Source organism: Heptranchias perlo, chromosome 16 (genome assembly GCF_035084215.1).
Source record: "Heptranchias perlo isolate sHepPer1 chromosome 16, sHepPer1.hap1, whole genome shotgun sequence".
Taxonomy (NCBI): domain Eukaryota; kingdom Metazoa; phylum Chordata; class Chondrichthyes; order Hexanchiformes; family Hexanchidae; genus Heptranchias; species Heptranchias perlo.
The window spans coordinates 15,748,344-15,771,521 of record NC_090340.1 but is presented as its reverse complement, the minus strand read 5'-3'; the positions used below and the strand labels follow the sequence as shown (position 1 = coordinate 15,771,521).

General features: G+C 42.6%; 1 protein-coding gene across 2 annotated transcripts in view; it reads right to left on the bottom strand.

Moving 5' to 3' along the window:
- Nucleotides 1-23,178, bottom strand: part of bbs2 (Bardet-Biedl syndrome 2) — a 52,091-nt gene that overhangs the window by 16,534 nt on the left and 12,379 nt on the right. For both annotated transcript variants that reach the window (XM_067997683.1, XM_067997684.1), the window contains 10 exons: nucleotides 19,117-19,179; nucleotides 18,677-18,754; nucleotides 17,044-17,148; nucleotides 15,621-15,707; nucleotides 13,752-13,887; nucleotides 13,103-13,242; nucleotides 12,488-12,632; nucleotides 6,696-6,867; nucleotides 5,054-5,183; nucleotides 638-769 (listed from right to left, as the gene is read on the bottom strand). In XM_067997683.1, coding sequence (XP_067853784.1) covers nucleotides 638-769; nucleotides 5,054-5,183; nucleotides 6,696-6,867; nucleotides 12,488-12,632; nucleotides 13,103-13,242; nucleotides 13,752-13,887; nucleotides 15,621-15,707; nucleotides 17,044-17,148; nucleotides 18,677-18,754; nucleotides 19,117-19,179 — 1,188 coding nt within the window. The remainder of the gene's footprint in view (nucleotides 1-637; nucleotides 770-5,053; nucleotides 5,184-6,695; nucleotides 6,868-12,487; nucleotides 12,633-13,102; nucleotides 13,243-13,751; nucleotides 13,888-15,620; nucleotides 15,708-17,043; nucleotides 17,149-18,676; nucleotides 18,755-19,116; nucleotides 19,180-23,178) is intronic.

The window sequence follows — 23,178 nt, the reverse complement described above, 5'->3', positions numbered from 1 at the left end:
AGTACAAGAGCAAAGAGGTAATGATGTAGTTTTAGAATGCAATGGTTAGGCCACGGTTAAGAGTACTGTGTGCAGTTTTGGGCAGCCATTATAGAAAGGACATAAAACCCAAGAAGTATACAGATTCACCAAGACGATACCAGGGATGAGGAACTACAATAATGAAATACTTGCATTATTTTCAAATGGTGCAGCAAAGGCTAAGCGGAAATTTAATGGAGCTTTTTAAAATTATGAAGGCTTTTAATAGAGTGAATAGGGAAAAACTATTTCCTTTGATTGGGAATTCAGTGAGGAGGGCCATCAAAGTAAAACTGACACAAAGAGAATGAGGTTAAGAGAAATTTCTTTAGACAATGAGTTGTTAGAGCATGGAATGCTATGAGGCAGGGAGCAATTGAGGCAGAGACCATTGCATCTTTTAAGGGATCAAAAGATAAACATTTGAGGCAGAGGAAGCTGCAGAGCTATGGAGAGAGAGCAAGGCAGTGAGATTAGTTTGGATTACTCTAGCAAAAGTCGGTACAAACATGATAGGCCAAATGGTTTGCTTCTGTCCTGTAAACTACTATGGGTCCTTGGCTCTGTTTGTAAAATCACAGTTATTTTTAAAGTGAGTTCAGTAAATCAATGTTACCTCTCCATTCGCATTCATTTGAATGCTGAGCTGTCCACCATCTCGCAGAGACATGAAGCAGACTTCTAACGGCACACTCGGACATTCAATGTCTTCAGGTACAAGGAAGTTCTGATTCATCCACATCACAACCTGTAAAGCAAATGAGAAAGAGATCAGCCAGCTTAGTAACCACGATCAGCCAGCTCTGTACACATCATTGGACAAATGTGAGCTTAGTAACCACAATCAGCCAGCTCTCTACACATCACAGGGCAAGTGTGAGCTTAGTAATGACAATAAAACAATTCTATTCACATTACAGGGGCAGTGAGTTTAGTAATCTCAGTTAGCCAGCTCTCTATAGATTATAGAGGAAGTGTGAACTCAGTAACCGTCATCAACCAGCTCTTTACGCACTACAAGCACCTGTAATACCACCACTGTAACAGACAAACTTATCTCCCATCTTTGAGCCATCTGCTTCATCCCTGCTCTCTGTTCTGAAGAATGAAAAATAAAGCATCATCCAGTTTCATTGTTCTTTTGCATAATATGGTTGCCACCTAGTTGTGATACCAGGCAACATTGGAGCAGTTAGCAGCACAACTGGAACAGTGCAAATAATTTAATTATAGTCTGAAAAAATAAGATTTTATAACATAGCAGCACCTTTATAACAATGTGAGGGGGCTGGGATGAGGTGGATTCTCCATCAGTGAGGGATTTATGAACAGTGTATTTTGTGACAATTCATCACAATGCATTAGAGTGAACTGAATATTATAGGGACCAGGAGTTAGTGAGCGAGTATATAGGAAGGGTGTTACAGTGAGGGTATTACAGTGAGCAACATATTACACAACATATATTACAAGAAGTTGTGTGTTATGGAGAGGCTATTATAGGGAGCAGCATGTTAGAGAGGGTACTGCAGTGAGTAACGTGTTACAGAAAGGGAGTGTCGTACAGTGAGCGACACATTGCAGAGAGCGACATGTCACAGAAAATATTACAGGAAATTGCGCATTACACAGTGGGTATTACAGGGAGCAGCATGTTACAGAGGCGGTATAGCAGAGAGCAGCATGTTACAGAGGGTATTACAGGGAACAGCATGTTACAGAGACGGTATAACAGGGAGCAACGTGTTAGAGAGACGGTTTTTAGAGTGAACAGCATGTTAGAAACGGTATTACAGCGAGCGGCGTGTTAGAGGAAGGATTTTACAGCAACTGCCGTGTTACAGAGAGGGTATTACGAACGGCGTGTAGAAACAGTATTACAGGGAGCAGTGTGTTACAATGAGAGAGTATGTAGGGAGAGTGTTACAGTGAGGGTATTATACTGAGCAACATATTACACAAAATATATTACAAGAGGCTGCGTGTTACAGAGAGGGCATTACAGGGAGTGGCGTGTTAGAGAGGGCATTACAGCGAGCGGCGTGTTAGAGGGGGCATTACAGCGAGCGGCGTGTTAGAGGGGGCATTACAGGGAGCGGCGTGTTAGAGGGGGCATTACAGGGAGCGGCGTGTTAGAGGGGGCATTACAGGGAGCGGCGTGTTAGAGGGGGCATTACAGGGAGCGGCGTGTTAGAGGGGGCATTACAGGGAGCGGCGTGTTAGAGAGGGCATTACAGGGAGCGGCGTGTTAGAGGGGGCATTACAGGGAGCGGCGTGTTAGAGGGGGCATTACAGGGAGCGGCATGTTAGAGAGGGCATTACAGGGAGTGGCGTGTTAGAGAGGGCATTACAGGGAGCGGTGTATTACAATAAGAGATTATATAGGGGGAGTGTTAGAGTGAGAGTATTACAGTGAGCAACATATTGCACAAAATATATTACATGAAGTTGCGTGTTAAGGAGAGACTATTATAGGGAGCAGCATGTTAGAGAGGGTACTGCAGTGAGTGATGTGTTACAGAAAAGGTATTACAGGGAGCATTGTACAGTGAGCGACACGTTACAAAGAATATTACAGGAAATTGCGCATTATAGAGAGGGTATTATAGGGAGCAGCATATTACAGAAAGCGTATTACAGGGAACAGCATGTTACAGAAAGAGTACCACAGGGAGCAGCGTGTTAGAGAGAGAGAGTATTACAGGGAGCAGCAAGTTATAGAGATGATATTACAGACAGCAGCGTGTTAGACGATATTACAGGGAGTGGCATGTTACAGAGATGGTATTACAGAGATGGGATTACAGGGAGCAGTGTGTTACAGACATTGTATTACCTCCCTCCCTATCTCTATCACCTCCTCCAGCCCAATAACCCTCCAAGATCTCTGAGTTGCTCCAATTCTTGCCTCTTGCCCATCCCTGATTTTAAATCGCCGAATCCCCCACAATCAATATCCTGGAGGTCACCATTGACCAGAAACTTAACTGGACCAGCCACATAAATACTGTGGCTACAAGAGCAGGTCAGAGGCTGAGTATTCTGCGGCGAGTGACTCACCTCCTGACTCCCCAAAGCCTTTCCACCATCTACAAGGCACAAGTCAGGAGTGTGATGGAATATTCTCCACTTGCCTGGATGAGTGCAGCTCCAACAACACTCAAGAAGCTCGACACCAATCAGGACAAAGCAGCCCGCTTGATTGGCACCCCATCCCACCACCCTAAACATTCACTCCCTTCACCACTGGCGCACCGTGGCTGCAGTGTGTACCATCCACAGGATGCACTGCAGCAACTCGCCAAGGCTTCTTCGACAGCACCTCCCAGACCCACGACCTCTACCACCTAGAAGGACAAGGGCAGCAGGCACATGGGAACAACACCACCTGCACGTTCCCCTCCAAGTCACACACCATCCCAACTTGGAAATATATCGCCATTCCTTCATCGTCGCTGGGTCAAAATCCTGGAACTCCCTACCTAACAGCACTGTGGGAGAACCTTCACCGCATGGACTGCAGTGGTTTAAGAAGGCGGCTCACCACCTTCTCAAGGGCAATTAGGGATGGGCAATAAATGCTGGCCTTGCCAGCGACACCCACATCCCATGAACGAATAAAAAAAGAAATCGCTCCACCATTGGTGGCCGTGCCATCAGCTGCCTCGGTCCTAAGCTCTGGAACTCCCTCCCTAAACCTCTCTGCGTCTCTATCTCGCTCGCCTCCTTTAAGACGCTCCTTAAAACCCATCTCTGTGACAGAGCTGTCCTAATATCTCCTTATGTAGCTAGGTGTCAAATTTTGTTTGAAAATCGCTCCTGTGAAGCGCCTTGGGACGTTCTACTATGTTAAAGGCACTATATAAATGCAAGTTGTTGTTGTTACAGGGAGTGGCATGTTACAGAGATGGTATTACAGGGAGCTACGTGTTACAGAGATGGTATTACAGGGAGCAGCCTGTTACAGAGAGGGTATTACAAGGAGCGGCATGTTACAGGGAGCCTGCAAAAGTGATGAGTGTGTCTCAGAAGCTGTTATAGTGAGGGCCATATCTCAGAGCTGGTTATAGTGAGTGAAGTGTTATAAGAGGTGGATGCTCTAGAGAGGTGCGCAGTGGTTATAGTAAAAGGTGTGCCTTAGATATTGTTACAATGAAGACCACATCTCACCAAGGCTGATGGTAAGGCTACAGTGAGGGGTGTGTCTCACCAAGGTGGTTATAGTTACTGAAGAGGAGGATGTTCTAAGTGAGATGGTAGGCTCATAGATGGTGTTATACTTGGTTTCTCTGCTAAAGAGTACTTAAAACAGCAATACCCACATTGTTTAATGATGTATTTTTAACTACTAACAATACCATGTAATTAAGTATTTGGACCTTTACAAATGTAGAACAAATCTAAACTGAAATCAGATAGAAGGGACTTGTACTCTCAAATCACCGTGACATCCGTAACATTCCTTTAACCCTCGAGCTAGTCAGATTCCTATTATGGTGTCGTAACAGATGTAATTGGGCTCCCTCCAGATCTGCACACCCCCAGCGGTTAGGGTCGTCGTAATTGATGCTGTATCTTCTCAGATCACCTGGATTATAACCGCTGGTACCTCCCCTCCCTCAGACACTAAGCCTCATTAGGATGTTTCAGTGTTTTGGGGCAGTTCCCTTACATGCTTTTTACTCTCTCTCTCCCCTCCCCCTCCCCCACATCTTAGTCTTATAATCACTCTCTTGAATGTTACCTTTTGTTTCATTACCATCCCCCCCATTCTGATGGTCCCACAACTCATTCTTTACAAGGATCTCAAAACTTTGCAGTACCTCACTTGCTTCAGTCTTTCCTCCTTCCTATAACATTCAGAAACACAAGTTCGTTGATGCTTAATCACTACTTCCTGAATTACCTCATTGTCTTTCAACTTTAGTGGTGTCCTGCACTGTGGATTCTGGCCCTTTACCTAGGTTTCTAAATTAAAAATGAAAAAGTAATCATACAATACACAAGGTGCTCCAGCAGTGCTCTGACTCACCCTCTGCACGCGATCACTGATGGTGAAGGTGACGTAACTCTGAGGTTCAGAAGCAGTCCCTGGGGTGCATAGGGCATACATTGAGAATCGAGGCAGCTGCCTTGTCAGCTCAAACACGTGGAACTGCATGCTGAGTAAAAATACCACATTATCATTTAACACTTCTCAATATTCTTTCTACCCCTTGCCTACAACAAGATAGGTTTAAAGCAACATATACTCATATGTGTTCTGAATTCCTGCATAATTCAAGAATTTATGGAGATGTTGGTTAACTGACTGCGTCTCTCAATGTTACCCCTCTTTGTACATTTGACTGGAGTCTGTCAGCGCTGCCCTTCTCAGTACACTGATTGGGGTCTCTCATTGGGTCTCAGAGCTGCTCCTCTCAGTATACTGATTGGGTCTCTCAGTATACTGATTACTGTCTTCTGCTTTATACCTTTACACAACAGGTAAGACAGTTTACTTTTTGCACATTACCAACTGTCATGCATTGGGCGAGGCAGACATCCACTGAGCGACAGTGCCAGGAGTAGGGATTTAAATAACAAACAACAGTACTATATACTGGATTTCAGCCCAATCGAGAGAAAGAAAGCGCTTTATCACATGGCTCAGTAACATCTCAAAGTGCTTCATATACAATGAACTACTCTGAAGTGGTGACTGTCATGTGGACAAACACTACTGCCATTTTGCATTCAAGTTCCCATAAAAAGCATGAGATGAATATGAACATAGGAAGAGGAGTAGGCCATTCAGCCCACTGAGTCTGCCATTTGTTAGTCATGGCAGTTCTATCTTTTTAATCCCAATTCACTACCCTTTCCCCATATCCCGTAATAACCTTACTTCCAAACAAATATCAAACTCCCTTTTAATATGGAACATTGAAGTGAAGAGTTAATTTGTTTTTGATGCAGTTGGTTAATGGAGAAATGCTGACGAGGACACTTTCCTGCTCATCTTTGAACAGTGCCATGGGCTCTTTAACATGCACCTGAACAGGTAGACAGGACCTTGGTTTAATGTCTCGTCCAAAGGATGGAACCTCCAACAATGCAGCACTTCCTCGGTATATACTGGAATGTCAGTGTGGATTATGTGCTCAATCCTAAAGCAGAGCTTGAAACTACAACCTTATGACTCAGTGAGCCAAACTGACTCACTGCCTCAGTAAATATCTGCTTAATCTTGCTCTCAAGGTACAAGACTGAGACAATCTTACTACAAGAAGAGATTTGCCCAGCCCCCCCGCCCCCAACATGGGGCAATTATGTGCTTGCCGAGCATTACTGAGTAAGTCATGCTTCATATTTCTCTTGCGAATAGACTAGAGACAATGAATATTTATAACATCACTTAACAGCGGATTGGATACAAAATGTTTGCCTCTAACAACACAATACACAGGAACAACTAAGACTCCACGCTCAGTACACTGGGTAGACTCGCTGTGCCACCTCATTGCACTTTATAGCTTACATCTTCAGAATAACTCTGACATTGTCAACAAGATGTATCTGTTTGTACCACTCTGGAGTTCGGTTCAATAAACTGTATTCAAACAAAGACATCTATAAGTTACACCTCATCTGATGTGTGGAGGGCTCATCCAGTTCCCCGTCCCACTATTCACCTGTTCCTGTAGCCCACAAAAGCCTTGATGTGCAGATCCACTGGGACATCTTTGGGTGGAATGATGGGAACTCGGATTTGTCCTGAGAGATTGTGTGCACTGGGATGAACCACGTGAGACTCTCCATCGAATATACCCTCAGCAAAGATAAGTACAGCCCGAATGATGGTGTCTATATAAAAAAAACACACTCACAATAATATGAGGGAACAGCAATCAGATCCAAATAAGATTGTCCATACTTAACCAGACTGAGTTTGGAACAATAGCTCAGTGGCTAAAAACACAGAAGATAGGTTACACAAATAACTGGTAATACCATTCAGAAGGAGAAGCTCCTCCACACCAGTGCAGATTGCCCACAGGGCTCATTAAAATTTGAGTAATTTGCACAGGGCTACTTTTGAAAACTCACAAATGGCATTCCACTAAACTGACACTCCATGGTGCAATGAGGGTGAAATCATAACTGTGTGCCTTGAAGAACCGGGGTATTAGACAAAGCCAGGTAGTTTGGAGGACGAGTTCATGAAATGCATTCGAGACTGTTCCTACAGCAATACGTCATGGAACCAACCAGGGAACAGGCTATTTTAGACCTTGTATTATGTAATGAGACAGGGTTACTTAGTAATCGCACAGTAAAGGATCCTCTGGGGGAGACTGATCATAATATAATAGAATTTCACATTGAGTTTGAAAGTGACGTACTTAAGTCAGAAACTAGAGTCTTCAACTTAAATTAAGCCAATTACATAGGTATGAGTAGCAAGTTGGCTAAGGTAGATTGGGAAACCAAATTAAAGGGTATGACGGTTGAAAAGCAATGGCAAACATTTAAAGAAATATTTCAATATTCTCAACAAATATACATCCCATTGAGAAATAATAAACTCCACGGGAAAAGTGATCCACCTGTGGCTAACTAAAGAAGTTAAGGATAGTATTTGATTAAAAGAAGAGGCCTCTAATGTTGCCAAGAAGAGTAGCAAGCCTGAGGATTGGGAGAGTTTTAGAAACTAGCAAAGGACGACGAAAAAACTGAAAAAAAGAGAGAAAATAGAACATGAAAGTAAACTAGCAAGAAATATAAAAATGGATTGTAAGAGCTTCTACACATATGCAAAAAGGAAGAGAGTAGCAAAATTAATCATTGGTCCCTTAGAAGCTGAGACAGGAGAAATCATGATGGGGAATCAGGAAATGCCAGATGGATTAAACAAATATTTTGTATCTGTCTTCACAGTAGAAGACACAAAAAACATACCAGAAATAGTGGGGAACCAAGGATCTAATGAGAGTGATGAACTTAAAGTAATTAATATCAGTAGAGAAGAAGTACTTGAGAAACTAATGGGACTAAAAGCTGATAAATTCCCAGGACCTGATGGCCTACATCCCAGAGTTCTTAAAGAGGTGGATGCAGAGATAGTGGATGCATTGGTTATGATGTTCCAAAATTCCCTAGAATTCGGATTCGAAGGTAGCAAATGTGACCCTGCTACTCAGGAAAGGAGGGAGAGAGAAAATAAGGAATTACAGGCCAGTTAGCCAGATCTCAGTCGTCGGGTAAATGCTGGAATCCATTATTAAGAAAGTGGTAACAGGGCACTTAGAACATCATAATATGATTAGGCAGAGTCAACATGGTTTTATGAAAGGGAAATCGTGTTTGACAAACCTATTAGAGTTTTTTGAGGATGTAACTAACAGGTTAGATAAAGGGGAACCAGTGGATGTCGTTTATTTGGATTTTCAAAAGGCATTCGATAAGGTGCCACATAAAAGGTTGTCACCAAAGATAAGGGCTCAGGGGATTGGGGTAACATATTAACATGGATAGAGGATTGGCTAATGGACAGAAAACAGTGAGTAATGATAAACGGGTCATTTTCAGGCTGGCAGGCTGTAACAAGTGAGATGCCGCAAGGATCAGTGCTTGGGTCTCAGCTATTTACAATCTACATTCATGATTCTATGATTCTATGATTTAGATGAAGGGACCCAGTGTAATGTATCCAAGTTTGCTGATGATACAAAGCTACATGGGAAAGTAAGCTGTGAGGGGGACACAAAGAATCTGCAAAGGGATATAGGCAAGTTAAGTGAGTGGGCAAGAAGATGGCAGATGGAGTATAATGTGGGGAAATGTGAGGTCATTCACTTTGGTAGGAAGAATAGAAAAACAGAATATTTTTTAAATGGTGAGAAACTATTAAATGTTGGTGTTCAGAGAGAGTTGGGTGTCCTCGTACAAGAAGCACAAAAAGTTTGCATGCAGGTACAGCAAGCAATTAGGAAGACAAATGGAATGTTGGCCTTTATTGCAAGAAGGTTGGAGTGCAAGAGTAAAGAAGTCTTACTACAATTGTACAGGGCTTTGGTGAGACCTTACCTGGAGTACTGTGTATAGTTTTGGTCTCCTTATCTAAGGAAGGATATACTTGCCTTGGAGGCAGTGCAGCGAAGGTTCACTCGATTAATTCCTGGGATGAGAGGGTTGTCCTTTGAGGCAAGGTTGAGTAGAATGGGCTTATACTCTCTGGAGTTTAGAAGAATGACAGGTGATCTCATTGAAACATGTAAGATTATTAGAGGGCTTGACAGGGTAGATGCTGAGAGGTTGTTGCCCATGGCTGGAGAGTCTAGAACTAGGGGGTCATAGTCAGGGTAAGGGGTCTGCCATTTAAGACTGAGATGAGGAGGAATTTCTTCACTCAGAGGGTTGTGAATCTTTGAAATTCTCTACCCCAGAGGGCTGTGGATGCTGAGTATTGAATATATTCAAGGCTGAGATAGATAGATTTCTGGACTCTAGGGGAATCAAGGGATAATGGGATCGGGCAGGAAAGTGGAGTTGAGGTCGAAGATCAGCCGTGATCTGACTGAGTGGCGGAGCAGGCTCGAGGGGCCGTATGGCCTACTCCTGCTCCTATTTCTTATGTTCTTAGCCTCGTCTGTGTACACTGCAGAGCTAGAGGTACTGAAATCCAGCGTTAATTGTGTGCCTTGCAGAGCTAGGGGTGCTGGATTGCAGCATGAACTGCGTGCCCTGCGGAGCTTGGAGTATTGGAACCCAGTCTCAACAGTACGTCCAGCTGAACTAGGAGCTAGAGTCCCATGCTCGTGTGTACTTCTTGAGGAGCTAGGGGTAACAGTGCCCCACAGCCAATGGTATACTGGAGTCCAAATGGGTAGATGTGAACTGTTCCTTTAAATGTTCAGAACATTAAATGTTTCGAGCATTGTACAATGTATGAAATTTATATGCCATTAATTTCTACATTTCTGAACAAACTTTTTTTGTTGGTTGGGTGGGGGGGGGGGGGTGGCAGAGGATGACATAAATGTTAGTGCTCACAGGGTAATGGTTGTCAAGATTGAAGAATGGAACAGATTTCTAGTTTTGGAACTCCCAGGTAAGGTCACATACATAAAGCTTCCCAACAATGTCCTTAACCCCAATCTCAGAAGAGCACCTCCCACTCTCAGTGTTACATACTTGCATTTTCTACACCAGACACGTTTGTGGCCTTTTGTGAATGAGTGCCAATTTGGTGATGGATCGCGGACAGTTTTGTACAATGGACTTGCGCCCACTGGGATCTAGTATAACACTATCGCCAATTTCATTTCACTTTGGATCCTTGTTGTTAACAGAGATGACTTTGATCCCTTCAGTCCAGGTCCCAGAGGTGAAAGGACAATGCATTGAACCATAATGTCATCCAGTCTCCAGTTTACATTTTTGTACTTTTTTCTCCAATATAATTGACTCTATCTGCTTGCTTTAATTTCATAGGACAGACCACACAATTTGCAAGAGCTAAGTCCTACCTCCCACCTCACCCCAAATATAATCCTCAGGCCCTAGACATTTACAACTCCCATACTGAAAGAAATTCTTGTTTTGGATGGGTATCTTATTGGGACCAGAAAGTGCATGAAAAATAAGATCATGCATTTACCTGCAGGTCTACACACAGTGCATGCATAGTGTCTCTTTGGTACGAGGAATCATTTCCACAATTCCTCAAAGGCCCTATCCAGGTCAGCTCTCCTTATCTGATTCCAGAACTTATACGAACCTCTAGTGACAAAAGAAGTCGTCTCTTCTGATTTTAAGGTTAGTGTTTTTCCAAAGTGGAACCTCGCTTGATCTTAACAACTCAGAATGACTTGCTACTATCTCAAATGCCGTTACAATGTCAGCAATACCCAATTCTTCAGCCCCACTGCTTTTCCTTTTGCAAAATAAACTTGCTGTAATGTTTTTATTTATGTCCTTCTGTAGTTTAAGTCACATCGAGCCTTTTTGGGATTCACCACACTCCTGTACATTCTAATTTAAGGACTGAATTGTAAACCTAAGGAACTGGTGGTCCTTCTCTGGTAATGGACTTCAAGTTTATCTAGTCTCAGGCTTGGAATCCTATTTCACCATTAACCTCTCCTAAAATACCTGATATACTGAATGGAACATATTTTGAACAAATGTCCAGTGGAATCATCACTAAGTTGAGCCAAGGCACTTGAATTAGTTTAATCTTATCCAACTGCCCATCTAGAGATACAAAATATTCTTCCCTTAGAGCAATAATCTTAATTCTGGCCAATGATGAGGTAACATTCCCGTTTTAATTGGGACTCCCAACATTAAACAGCAGCAAGGACAAAAACAGCAGGGGTGTGCAAGTCTCAAACTGAAAAAGAAAATCAGCTGATATGTCAGTTCCACAGAAAACCTTCTCAAGCACTGATCCAAATTCCACCCTTTCAATAAACTGACAGTTAAACGGTGCAGTCGTAACACTAAAACATACCTAACGCAATCCTTAACATCCCAGAGGTGTAACAGATTGACCTTCACCCAGGTCCATCTCCACACTATTCAATTTCTGTCCACAAAACATCTTCTGGGTTTGTGCAGCCATTGTACTAAACAGTCCACCAGCAGTATTGTGACCCTGCAGCAATTGGATTGCAGTAAGGATTGTAATACTTCTAAGCAGCTACTGATGATGGTGCTGCTGAGTACAGTGACTGCAAAAATTCAGCAGCAGCTCACCACTAGGGAGCTAATTTCACTGTTGCTGTTCGCAGCATATATATTAGTTGCTCAGAGAAAAATATTGGCTTGGAGTACAGTATATACAAAGTAATGGTTTTCAATCTTCTGGCAGAAAGGTTGGCAAGTAGATAGGTAAGCACTCAACTGAAAAAAAACCTGTCACTTTGAAGCTCCTTTGTGATATCATCCATTAAAAAAAAATTTGCATTTATAAAGTGCCTTTCACGATCTCAGGATGTCCCAAAACGCTTTACAGCCAATGAAGTACTTTTGAAGTGCAGCCACTGCTGTAATGTAAGAAACACGGCAGCCAATTTGTGCACAGCAAGGTCCCACAAACAGTAATGTGATAATGGCCAGGAGACTGGTGAGAACTCCCCTGCTCTTCTTCGAAATAATGCTTTGGGAAATAGTGTTATACATCACAACACAATGATTATTCCCAATGGTCGGTTTGCTATGGGTGGGTCGCCAATGAGCTTGCTAGAAAGTGACTTCAGAGCCAATAAATCAGCTGATTCAAAAAAGTTTTTAATAATGCAACTACATATAAAAATATAGATTAATGCAATACCAAATAGCTACAAATTAATTTGAAAAATTATAAAACTTAGCAGGCAGAAAAAGGTACCTACAGTCTTGAATGAAAAGCAAAAAGACACCCTCTTCTTCGATATTTATCCTACAATCTGTAGCTTAAGACGTCTCAAGGTAGACTCACCATTGAATGTAGAAATATTCAGCTCCACGTGAGGACTTTGGTTGGTGGTGTCTGTGTTGACAGATAGGCCTGTCTGCAGTTGTGTGTTGGCTGGAATAATGCCTATCTGTCCATCCCCTTCTCCACCCAAGGCACTCAAGGCAACCTGACACAAACACAACACGTTATTTTGTCAGCAGTGTAACCACATCTCTTGCTCGTCAGTCATCCGTTCACAGTGCTCTCTGCCAGCCAGTCAGCCATGCTGAATGGCCCTCACCAGTTAATGAAACTCTCCAGTCAAGCATAACACAGATTTGATGCAGAGTAAAACTCCTTGTGTGTGGCCCTATCAAGCATGCCCTGGTCAGGTACAGCAGGACTTAAATATACTTTTACACTGGTCCATCCAGCACGTCTAAGTCAGGTATAGCATGTATTAGATACATTACACATTGGAGATCAGGGGTAGGAGGAAAGAAAATTAGAGAAAAACTTATTGTAACAAACAACTTGAGTGAACATGGTAGAAAAATAGCAGTTTGAATTCAATCAGTGTGCTGATTCTCATGGCTTATGTTTCCAGTGAATGACAGCTGATGATGTTGACAATAACCATGTGGTTTAACAACCTACCTTTGAATTTTCCTCATAGTTACGCAGTTCGAGCAGCAGGTTCTGTTTCCGCTGGCTCAGGTCACGGATTAAGTCTTGTTCTGCATTTGTGTCCATCAAATTCCCTTTCATCTCTCGACCAGCAGGCAGATAACCTCGAACTACAGAGCGGAAGACAAATAATTTGGATGGGGAAACGCAGACCTCACCCAAGTGGGTATTCTTCATTTGTGACAGTGGACAGTGTCAACAGGCTATTTGACTGTGGGGTGGGCGGTTCATCATCACCTGATATGCACACATTTACACCCAGCAAGAGTCACTGGACAGTCAACAGGAGCAGGAATGCTGACTGACTTCTTTTCACCTTCTCCAACACAACTGTAGCTGTCCTACAGCCATCATAGCAGAGATCAGGGATCCGACCTGATATCTTCTGGTCTGTATACCATAATATTATATCAGGCAGTGCCTTTATTCACTATGCCATCAGGGGAGCCCCAACCTTGTGCTTTTAAATTATTACTCCGCTCCTTCAGATTGCCACTGTGGCATGCACATTCAATTACATCCCTGCAAACACTCGCAAAATGCAGTATCACAGGGATTAACGGTGAACCTCTGATCTGAATTCACACAAGTCAGGGTGAAAAGAAAGTGTTAGGTTTACCTTCTCCTTCAATTGAGCAGCAGATGAGCTGCGTCTGTCCATCCATCCTGTAGTCTTCCTCCACAATTCCAGCTACAGAGGAGGTAAAGTTGTCCTTGAAGATGACCTCACCAGTGCGGTCGCTACGTGCGTCAATCTGCCGGGTAACACACAGGCAGTCTGTGAAGAGTGATTACGGCCAACAACAGTAATGCCAATGACATAGATGATAAGTAAAGAACTATTTTTCGCCTCTCTTACTTTAAGTTCCTTCCCCCTTCCCAAGGCCACATGTCAAAAGGAGAGCTGCTCCTTAAGTTTCTGCCTCTTTGTAGTCAGTTGCTTCCCTGGAAGAAAGCGCCTTCCTGAAAAGTGCACAGTACAGGGATGCAATAAAATGCTTGAAATGCAATAACTGACCAAACTTTTATCAGAAAAAACAAATCGTTACCATTAAAGCCTCAAACCACATATGGCAGTGCAAAAGATTGGCGCTGCAATGCACGTGGCATGGAATTAATGGTGTAACATCAAATGAGAGCAGAGGCTATACAATTACCAACGGCAGAGGAGGGAAAAAACTGGCAGATCAGTCACTATAAATACATTCTTACAGATCCCTTGGGGCATATGTATGGTGCTACAGCACTGGCACAGCCCCGAGCTGAGGTTGCTGTCTGCCTTTTTGGCAATTGATGACGCAGGAAGAAGAAAAGCGTGGGATGGGAGAACAGCAGAGCTGATCCCTGGGGTACATCACTTCCAAATGGAGAGTGGGATCCACAGTGCCACTCACACACCTGGCAGCAACTGACTACAAAGAGGCAGAGACTTAGGAGCAGCTCTTCTTTTGACATGTGGCCTTGGGAAGGGGGAAGGAACTTCTAACACTTTGTTTCCTGTTGACCAACATACTTTCTATCCATGCTGCTACATTTCCTCATACCATATGCCTGAATTTTTGTAACAAGCATCTTGAGAGGGCAAAATCGGCCACAGATCCCATCCAGTGGCCTGTGCTGCAAATGCATATGTATGGGATTTGGGTACGTAAAGGAACAGGTTTGGTCGAGATGCCTACTAAAGTCAAATAGCCTTCCAACACTCACTGGCAAGGCTAATAAATTGTATTACAGCAAGATGTCAATGTCTTCAAGAAAAGAAGACAGCAAAAAATTAACCAGAAAGGAGAAAACACATTTATTATGCAACTAATTATGTTATATGAAAGAGAATGAAGTATTCTGTAATGCACCATTTAAAATAAGCCAGCAACAGTGACTATATCATATTCAGGCCAAGACAGTGCTCCAATCAATAGAGTCCTGTGTCAGTCCAATTATAGCATACCAAGTCCTGTGTCACAGTCCAATTATATCACATATGGCCCTATGTCACTATTATATCAGGCCCCATATCACAGTCCAATTATATCACGAGGCTCTAAACCACTGCCCCATTTTATCACAAGGTCTTGAATAAATGCTTTGTTCTATCAAGGCCCTGAGTCACTGCCCCGTTTTATCACGAGGCCCTGAATCACTGTCCTGTTTTTCCACAAGACCCTGAGTCACAGCTCTATTATATCATAAGGCCTGCATCACAGCTCCATTACACCATGCAAAGCCCATGTCACTTGTCACTAATCCCTGATGGAAATAAAAAAGCCAGAGTTAAACTCTAAATAATAAACATTGGACACATAACCGAGAATTATTGGCATCCAATCTTGAGTTCAGCCACAGAAGTCACTCAAGGTCTTCCCTCGTGGTTTACAATACTATTTGAACCCTAAGACAGAACGGCCATCTTAAAAGCAGCTGCCAGCCATTCAACATTTCTCACTACATCCCTCCCGTTAATTGTGACACACGTATAGCAATGACTCACCTTCCCATTTGACCAGCCAGTGATTAACTCGCAAACACCATCCGAGTTCAAGTCAAAAGCGTGAATACTCATGGCATGATTTTTAGACTGCAAAAAATGAAAAGCACAAAAAAAGGTCAAGTTAACTGAAGCACTGAAAATGAAAATGACTGGCTGACAGAAACACGGGTCTGTACCACTGCTAGAGACTCAGGACCAGCAGCAGACTATATGGCCTTGTCACTTCACTCAGAGCACTAAGCTTGATTCAAATCCGACCAAGTGTTATACTTTTTTTCTTTTTAATTCCCTTTCTCATTTGTTACAGTGCAATTTATTATAAGTACAGCAGGCTGAAAGGTAAGATGCCATTTAAAAATCAAAATTTTAGATCCTAATTTCAACCCTTCGCTTCTAGCAACAAATGTTTATTAATGTCTGCACTTTGTTTTTGATAAATCTCCACTTAACTAGAGAGGTAAGTTCATGTTACTAGATATTGCCAACATATGTGGACAATGCTTAGCATAGTACTGCATTTATAATAATCACTAGCACATCCAATAGTCAGAGGTCAGTACTGCATACTCTCTTTTTGTAGTTCACTTCAACCTCTCGAGACCAAATCCAACTCAGGATACACTATAATGAAAAGTGATCTTAAAGAAGGAGTATCAGCTGGTGGTGTTACTGACAGATGAAAATAATCAGCAGGAAGTCATCTTGTTGCACTCTCATGCACCTCCCAATGCCTGGTTCAAAGAAATGCTAGCGGAGTACTGGGAGCAAATAACTTATAAGTGTTGTGTGGCCCAAGGAGATAGGGGGAAGAAATAAGCATGAAAAAGATTGCCTTACAAAAAAGACAGTTCACACATCACGACCTTAAAAAAAATGTTTTATGTTCATTAATGCTGAAGAATGGAACATTTTCCATTTCAAGCATCCACTGTTAGCAATAAGCACTCCCAGGTTAGGTAGATGCAGAGTAAATCTCCTTCTAATCTATCCAAACAAAGTCCCTTTGACCCAACCTCAGATGATGCACCTATTGTATCAATGTGCTGCTTTTTCCATCTCCCAAGCCAGCTATCCTGCATTCCTTGAGTGACATTGATAATTTAAGAGAAAATTAGTTCTAAATTAGCAGTTTTATGCTGTGAAACTGGGCTGTGACTGCCCAAACCCTGTACCACCCTTACAGCCAGCAGACAGGAAAGTTTCATCCAATCAGTCCAGTTCCCAGAGAGGAAAGACCAATGTCTAACCCACTGCACCATCAACACCCCAAGACCATGTTTGGAAAAGGCATCAAGTTGTCCAGTCAGTCTATTTATCCCATCTTTCTGCTGACCAGTTTCTTTGACACCTCAATGCATTTGTTCACCTTATACAGGTCTGTAAGCACAAGCCTGGCCATTTCAATCTAACTTTGTATATGTACCTTGATTCTCCAGTAGCGTGTGGCCCGGTCATACACTCCGACAGTGCCGTTTGCCAGGGCGTATCCAAACCGGCTCCCGTGCATATGGCATAGCGCTGTAATAGTCTGTAAAGGGAAAACCCATACTCTTGTTCAGAATAATGTCTACATGTGAATATTTGTACATAGGAAATACTCATCACCTAATGGGGTATTTGGGAGGGGTAAAAATACAACCATTAGACTAGGCGATCAAGCAACAACAACTTGCATTTATACAGTACCTTTAACATTGTAAAACATCCCAAGATGCTTCACAGGAAACAAAATTTGACACCAAGCTATATAAAGAGATATTAGGACAAGTGACCAAAAGCATGATCAAAGAGGTAAGTTTTAAAGAGTGCCTTAAAGGAAGAGAGGCAGAGATGTTTACTTGATAGGAGATTCAAAACAGAGTCAGAGCAAATTATTGCCAGGTCCTTTGACCCTACTGGTTTTCATTAACCACCAGTTCATGTTATCCATGTACTGTCCTGCTTTGCAACTCCACACAGTAAAAACATGAGCATGAACACCTGGTGAAAATTGGAGTTGACTTTTATACGGAAATAATAATAACCAACCAGCCTGCTAACATTCGACATGTATTAGCACAACCAATACTGTCGTAGCCAGTGGCAGCTCAGATACAATGAGTACACCCTTTAATGATGTAAAAATAATTTCTGGACAAGATTCATTGAGACCATCAAACTACCACCAATTGCACATGGATCTCTGAACATATTTCTGAACTGTTGTAACTGGAGACTTCACTGCAATGCTGTCCAAGTTGGAAGTACCTGAGTGCTGGTATCTCGTTGGGTTGCCAATGTGCTGTGCCTTAGAGCAGTCTATACACCTTTATGTAAGGGACTGCCTATGGAACGAGTTCTGGACCTCAGCCTAGTTTGTCAGTAAGCAGCAACAATCACTTACTTCCCCAGCACATAGAAACCCAGCAGGTGAGTCCTAAACTGCCCTTGGCACCTGTAGCAGCTATTAGAAAACAACACTGGCAGAGGCCGAACACCATCTCACCTGCCCATTCTCTCACTATGGTGCATGATACTGGAGGCTGAGTTTTTAATTTTCCCCTTCCATTTTCTTCCCTCCTCTGCTCAAGACAACTTCAACTAGGTATAAATCTGGTGGCACAAGCTGAGCTGAATAAAATCTGCTGAGCTACAGTATCCTGCTGAATAAACCATTTTTCAGTTGTATGCCTAGACAGTGAAGGTTGGCAGTTATTTGATCACAGCTCAGCATAATTCTGTCCTCACATGACATTTTCACACATGCACTTTTTAGGAGTCAATGGATATCAGGAACAAGAAACCTGGTAATTTTTTCTCTGCCTTCTCAGGGACCTGGGACTTATTGTAATGATCCCCACCATTAGCCTGGCTGAATTAAGAGGGAAATTAATATATGGAAAGGCATGAAAATAAACTTTTAACATCCAAGTTCATCCCACAGAGGAAAATCATGACACTGCTTCAGACTTCACTGCATAAACTATCTACAAAAACTACTATTTTAAGTTTTCACTACAGTGGCTAATCATCGGTTCAATAATTTGTTGGCACACTGGGGAGGCAATCCTTCTTACCTCCGTCTCTGACATTTCTGCCATGATTTCATCTTCTTTGAAGACCCTGATATCAAAGTCCTCTGAGCCAGCTAGAAGCTGTGAAAAAGCAGAAGGCAGCAGTCTCATTAAACACATCATCAGTAATGCATCATACGTCTCAACCCATTGGAAGGAAGTTCTCATTGAGCTGGAAAATTAGCTGACTGTCCCGGCTTGAGTTTGCATGCCCTCACTGCTTTCATCAAAGACACCGTTTGGTGTTGGGATGTACATGATTAAACTGAGACAGTTGAGGGATATGAATGCACATGCATACATGGTGAATAATGTATTCCACCAATATCCACACACCCCTACCCCAAAAATCAGTAATCCACCGTATGGATACGGAACATTTTTAACTGTTAGTGTGTTTCTTTCTGTTGAGAATGGCATTTTACTGAATGACGTGGACTCACCTCCTTTTTCCCATCCCCATCAAAGTCACAGAGAGCCAGTGATCGGACATTATCCCCAGTGACCTGAATGAAAAGCACAAGCATTTTAGCATTCACAACCTGAATCGTTTCAAGAATTTGTGCTAATTTATAATTTAATTGACATTGAAGATATGTGGTCACATCTGAAACCAGTGCTCTCTCTTTAGAAGGATGTGTTCTGCTATTTTGGTGAGATTTGTAAGGACAATAGGTTTTCATGCCTACATATGCATCGGTGACCTTGCACGGCTGTGTTTGCACAACAACTTGCATTTATATGGCTCCTTTAATGTATAGAATAACGTCCTAAGACACTTCACTGAGGCATTAACAGACAAAAATGGATGCCAAGTCAAAAAAGATGTTAGGAGGGGTGACTGAAAACTTGGTCAAAGAGGTGCATTTTAAAGAGGGTTTTAAAGGAAGAGAGGGAGGTGGAGGGTTTTGGAAGGGGACTCCAGAGCGTGGGTTCCAGGCGGCTGATGACACGGCCACCAATGGTGGAGCGAAGGGAGAAAGAATGCACAAAAGGTTAGGGTCAGTGGAGGTAGTAGGGCTAGATGAGGTTACGGGGTAGAGAGCAATGAGGCCATGAAAGGATCAAATACAAGGGTGAGAATTTTAAATTTGAGGCGTTGGGGGACTGCGAGGCAATGAAGGTCAACAAGGACAAGGGTGCTAGGTGAGCGGGATACGCTAAGGGCAGCATTGTTGGAGGAGGATGTTACAGCAACCAAGTCTGTGGTTGCTGAGAGGTTGAAGAGGATGAGGAAGGGTACTGCATGACAGTCAGAGTCCCAGAGGAAGTAATTCGTGACTTTGGTTTGGGCTGTGGCAGGGGAGAGATTCAAATATGGAGTTGCAGGAAAGAGGGGCACGGATTTAGAAGGCAACGACACATTCAAAAACTTTGGAGAGGAAAGGGAGGTTGGAGATGGGACAGTAGTTTGCAAAGACAGAGGGGTCAGGGGTGGATTTTTTTGAAGAAGGGGGAGATGATGGCAATTTTGAAAAGGAGGACAGTGAGGAAGGGAACCATTTGCAATGTCAGCTAGCATGGGGGCCAGGGCGGGAAGTTGGATGATCAGCAGTTTACTGGGAATGGGGTTAAGGGAGCAGGAAGTGAGACTGATGGATAAGATGAACTCAGAGGGAATGAGGGGAGATAGGAAAGAAACTAGAGAGAGCAGGTTCAGGCCTAGGGCAGGGAGGAGGCTGGGGGAAGGTTTGGCTTGATGGGCAAGGGAAAGGGGGGAAACAACAGAGGCAGCTGAATGGATGGTCTCAATCTTAGTGCCAAAGAAGTCCATTAACTCCTCGCACTTGTTGTTAGGAGTGGAGGGGGCTTGGGAAGGAGGTTTAAGGAAATGGTTGGTAGTGGAGAAAAGAAGTGGTGGGGCTATCTTTGCTCGCCAGGATGATCCTGAAGTAGGGGGCTGTTTTGGTGGAGGAGAGTGAGGCTTGACAGTGCTTGATGTGGAGGACTAAAACAGTTGTGCACCAGATTTAGTATTAGTGCAAAGACAAAACATTGCTAAAATACTACTGTGGAATTCTCTTTTTGGAAACATTCCTACGACAAACAAAATATTCAAAGAAAAAACATCAGAGTATATGTAATGATTCCACTTGACAGCAAAAAATACTGAAGATTCCCAACCCCATCTCAGAGCAAGTAATTTGTTGCTGCTCAGACATCTGCATTTTCACTGCCGACATTTTATTAAAAACTGTGGTACTCAGGCCAGAAAATAACACTGCACACTTTAAGTGTAGTAATGTGCAGAATTTATCGCTACACTGTTACACTGTGCAAAATCACTTACCCTACCCTTCTCCAACAGTAAGAAGTCAGCCAGTAGAGGCTGCATAAGAGGCCCACTCACACCTTTTGGAGCAGACTGTACACAATTTTCTCAAAACAATTCCAGCCATATTTCATCTGCCTAAACTTTATTAGAAGCAGGCTGTTGGACTGGGAAGGCTATACCAATGAAACTATAACTATTGCTTTTATTTAAAAAGTACATATATCCAACAGCTAATTTATAGGATCAGTTGTAGAACTCAGCATGACGGGTGGGATTTTCTGCTTAAGTCATGCTAGCTTTCCAAAGTAACTCAAGTGGAACATGGCAGAAAATTCTTTGGGAGCCGTTCCCGCTTGCCCCACTAAATATGGACAAATGTATTATAATGATTCATAAATGACAGGAATACAGCATGCAATTTATTCCCCATAATTTTTACCTTAGCAATGCTGGGCATTCCTGGTGTCCAGCATTAATATGGGTGGTGGAGAGGGGTTTTAAATTTTAAATCTCCCGAAAGGAATTGAATCAATCAATTTAATTCCTAGGTCTGCAATTTTCAAAAATTCTCCACCGTCTTCATCTTGTCCACACACCACTAGCCACATTAAGCCCTCCAAGGCCTGATGCTGCTATTTCTGCCTCAGAAAATCAGCTAGGGTCAGCGGCACATCCTCATGGCAGCACCAAAGATACCCCAGGATTCCACAAAAATGGAAGATCCCAGCCGACCTATCTACAGTGCAGAAGGCATTCCTTTCCTATTAATCTGTACAGGGGACAAATTATTGTCTGATCAAATATTCTGTTAGAACAACTATTCCCATTACAGAATGCCCATTAATTGAAATAATAGACGTTTTTTAAGGCATTACTACTCCATTTTCAGTGGTGCTTGCAGAAAAAAACACTCTCTCTTGTCTTCCATTGTCCAATTCTTTGTCTCTGCCTTTTGGTTTGTCTTCCATTCTTTCTATCTCCCTTGTTTTATATCTCTGTATGATTCTCAGACACTTTCCCTCATTGTCAGCTCAAATATCTCAGGATTATTTCTGGCTCTTTTTCTCCTTCTGTAAGAAAAATAGGCAGATGTTCCCTTTTAAATAAATCCATATGATCTAATTATGATCCAGTCAATGGCTGTGACTAGATCACAGCAAGGTTATATAGATTTATTTCTGTGGAAATGGTTGTGAGCATTGCTGCAACGGCTTTTTCAGAAGATTTGCAGACACGTGCACAAATGTCACTTCACCTGATCTCATTCCTCGATAATTTTCCAACCAGTCAAACTGCAAACGAGTCACTGAGAGAGCTCATTTCTTTTCTTGCTTTTCTGTGCAAAAGAAATGTCCTGGGGCATGGACTAAAAGTCTACGCTTGCTCAAATCACCGTGTGAAATGAACAGTCTGAACCACAGTCCCCCATATCACTCAAGCCCTGTCAAGAGGCTAGTAACGTGTTTTTCTTGTACCGCTTTCCATTTGCCATCAAAATATTTGAAGTATGTCAAATGATGATATTAATGACAACCTCTCCCTCCCACCAAACTCCCTCTCAGTGTGTTACTGTATCTAGGAGACAACATGCCTGATGTAACATGATGCTGTGATGTTATAATGGAAGACGGACATTGGATTACAAAGACGAATCCTGGCAAAGTATATCCAATAATGGAGCTTTTAGAGCTGCCGAAACCAGATGAAACATAGATCTTTCTAGATGAAGAGAATCTGATAAATGTAATGATATTCTGGTGGTTCAATATATATATCTTCACAAAGTAATACTTGCTGAAAACCTCCTTTGGAAAAGAGTCCTGACTCCTGGCTTGATCGACATTGAACTTGTATCCCATGGTCTAATCTGCTTGCTCAAATCCAACACTATTTTTAAAAATAATATATGGGGGTTCTTTTCTTTCTTTGGGGCGGGGGCACAGGAATCTGCTGTCAAACTTCTGTTAAAGTTATTCTATAACCAACGACTAGGAGACCCAGGTGACTCACTATCCAATTCTGCCTCTCTCCCTATGTCTCCTATTGCTGTATGGCTGAGATGGAGTTGCTGCACCACTATACCGGCCCAAATATTCAAAACACTTCTAATTATTCTGTCACCCTACAAACTATTGAGGAGGGAACTCTCACTGCAGGTCTGCCCCATGGATGTAGACACTAATCTGGAACAAGGATACCAACTCTTTGGCCTATTTATTATCTCTTCCTC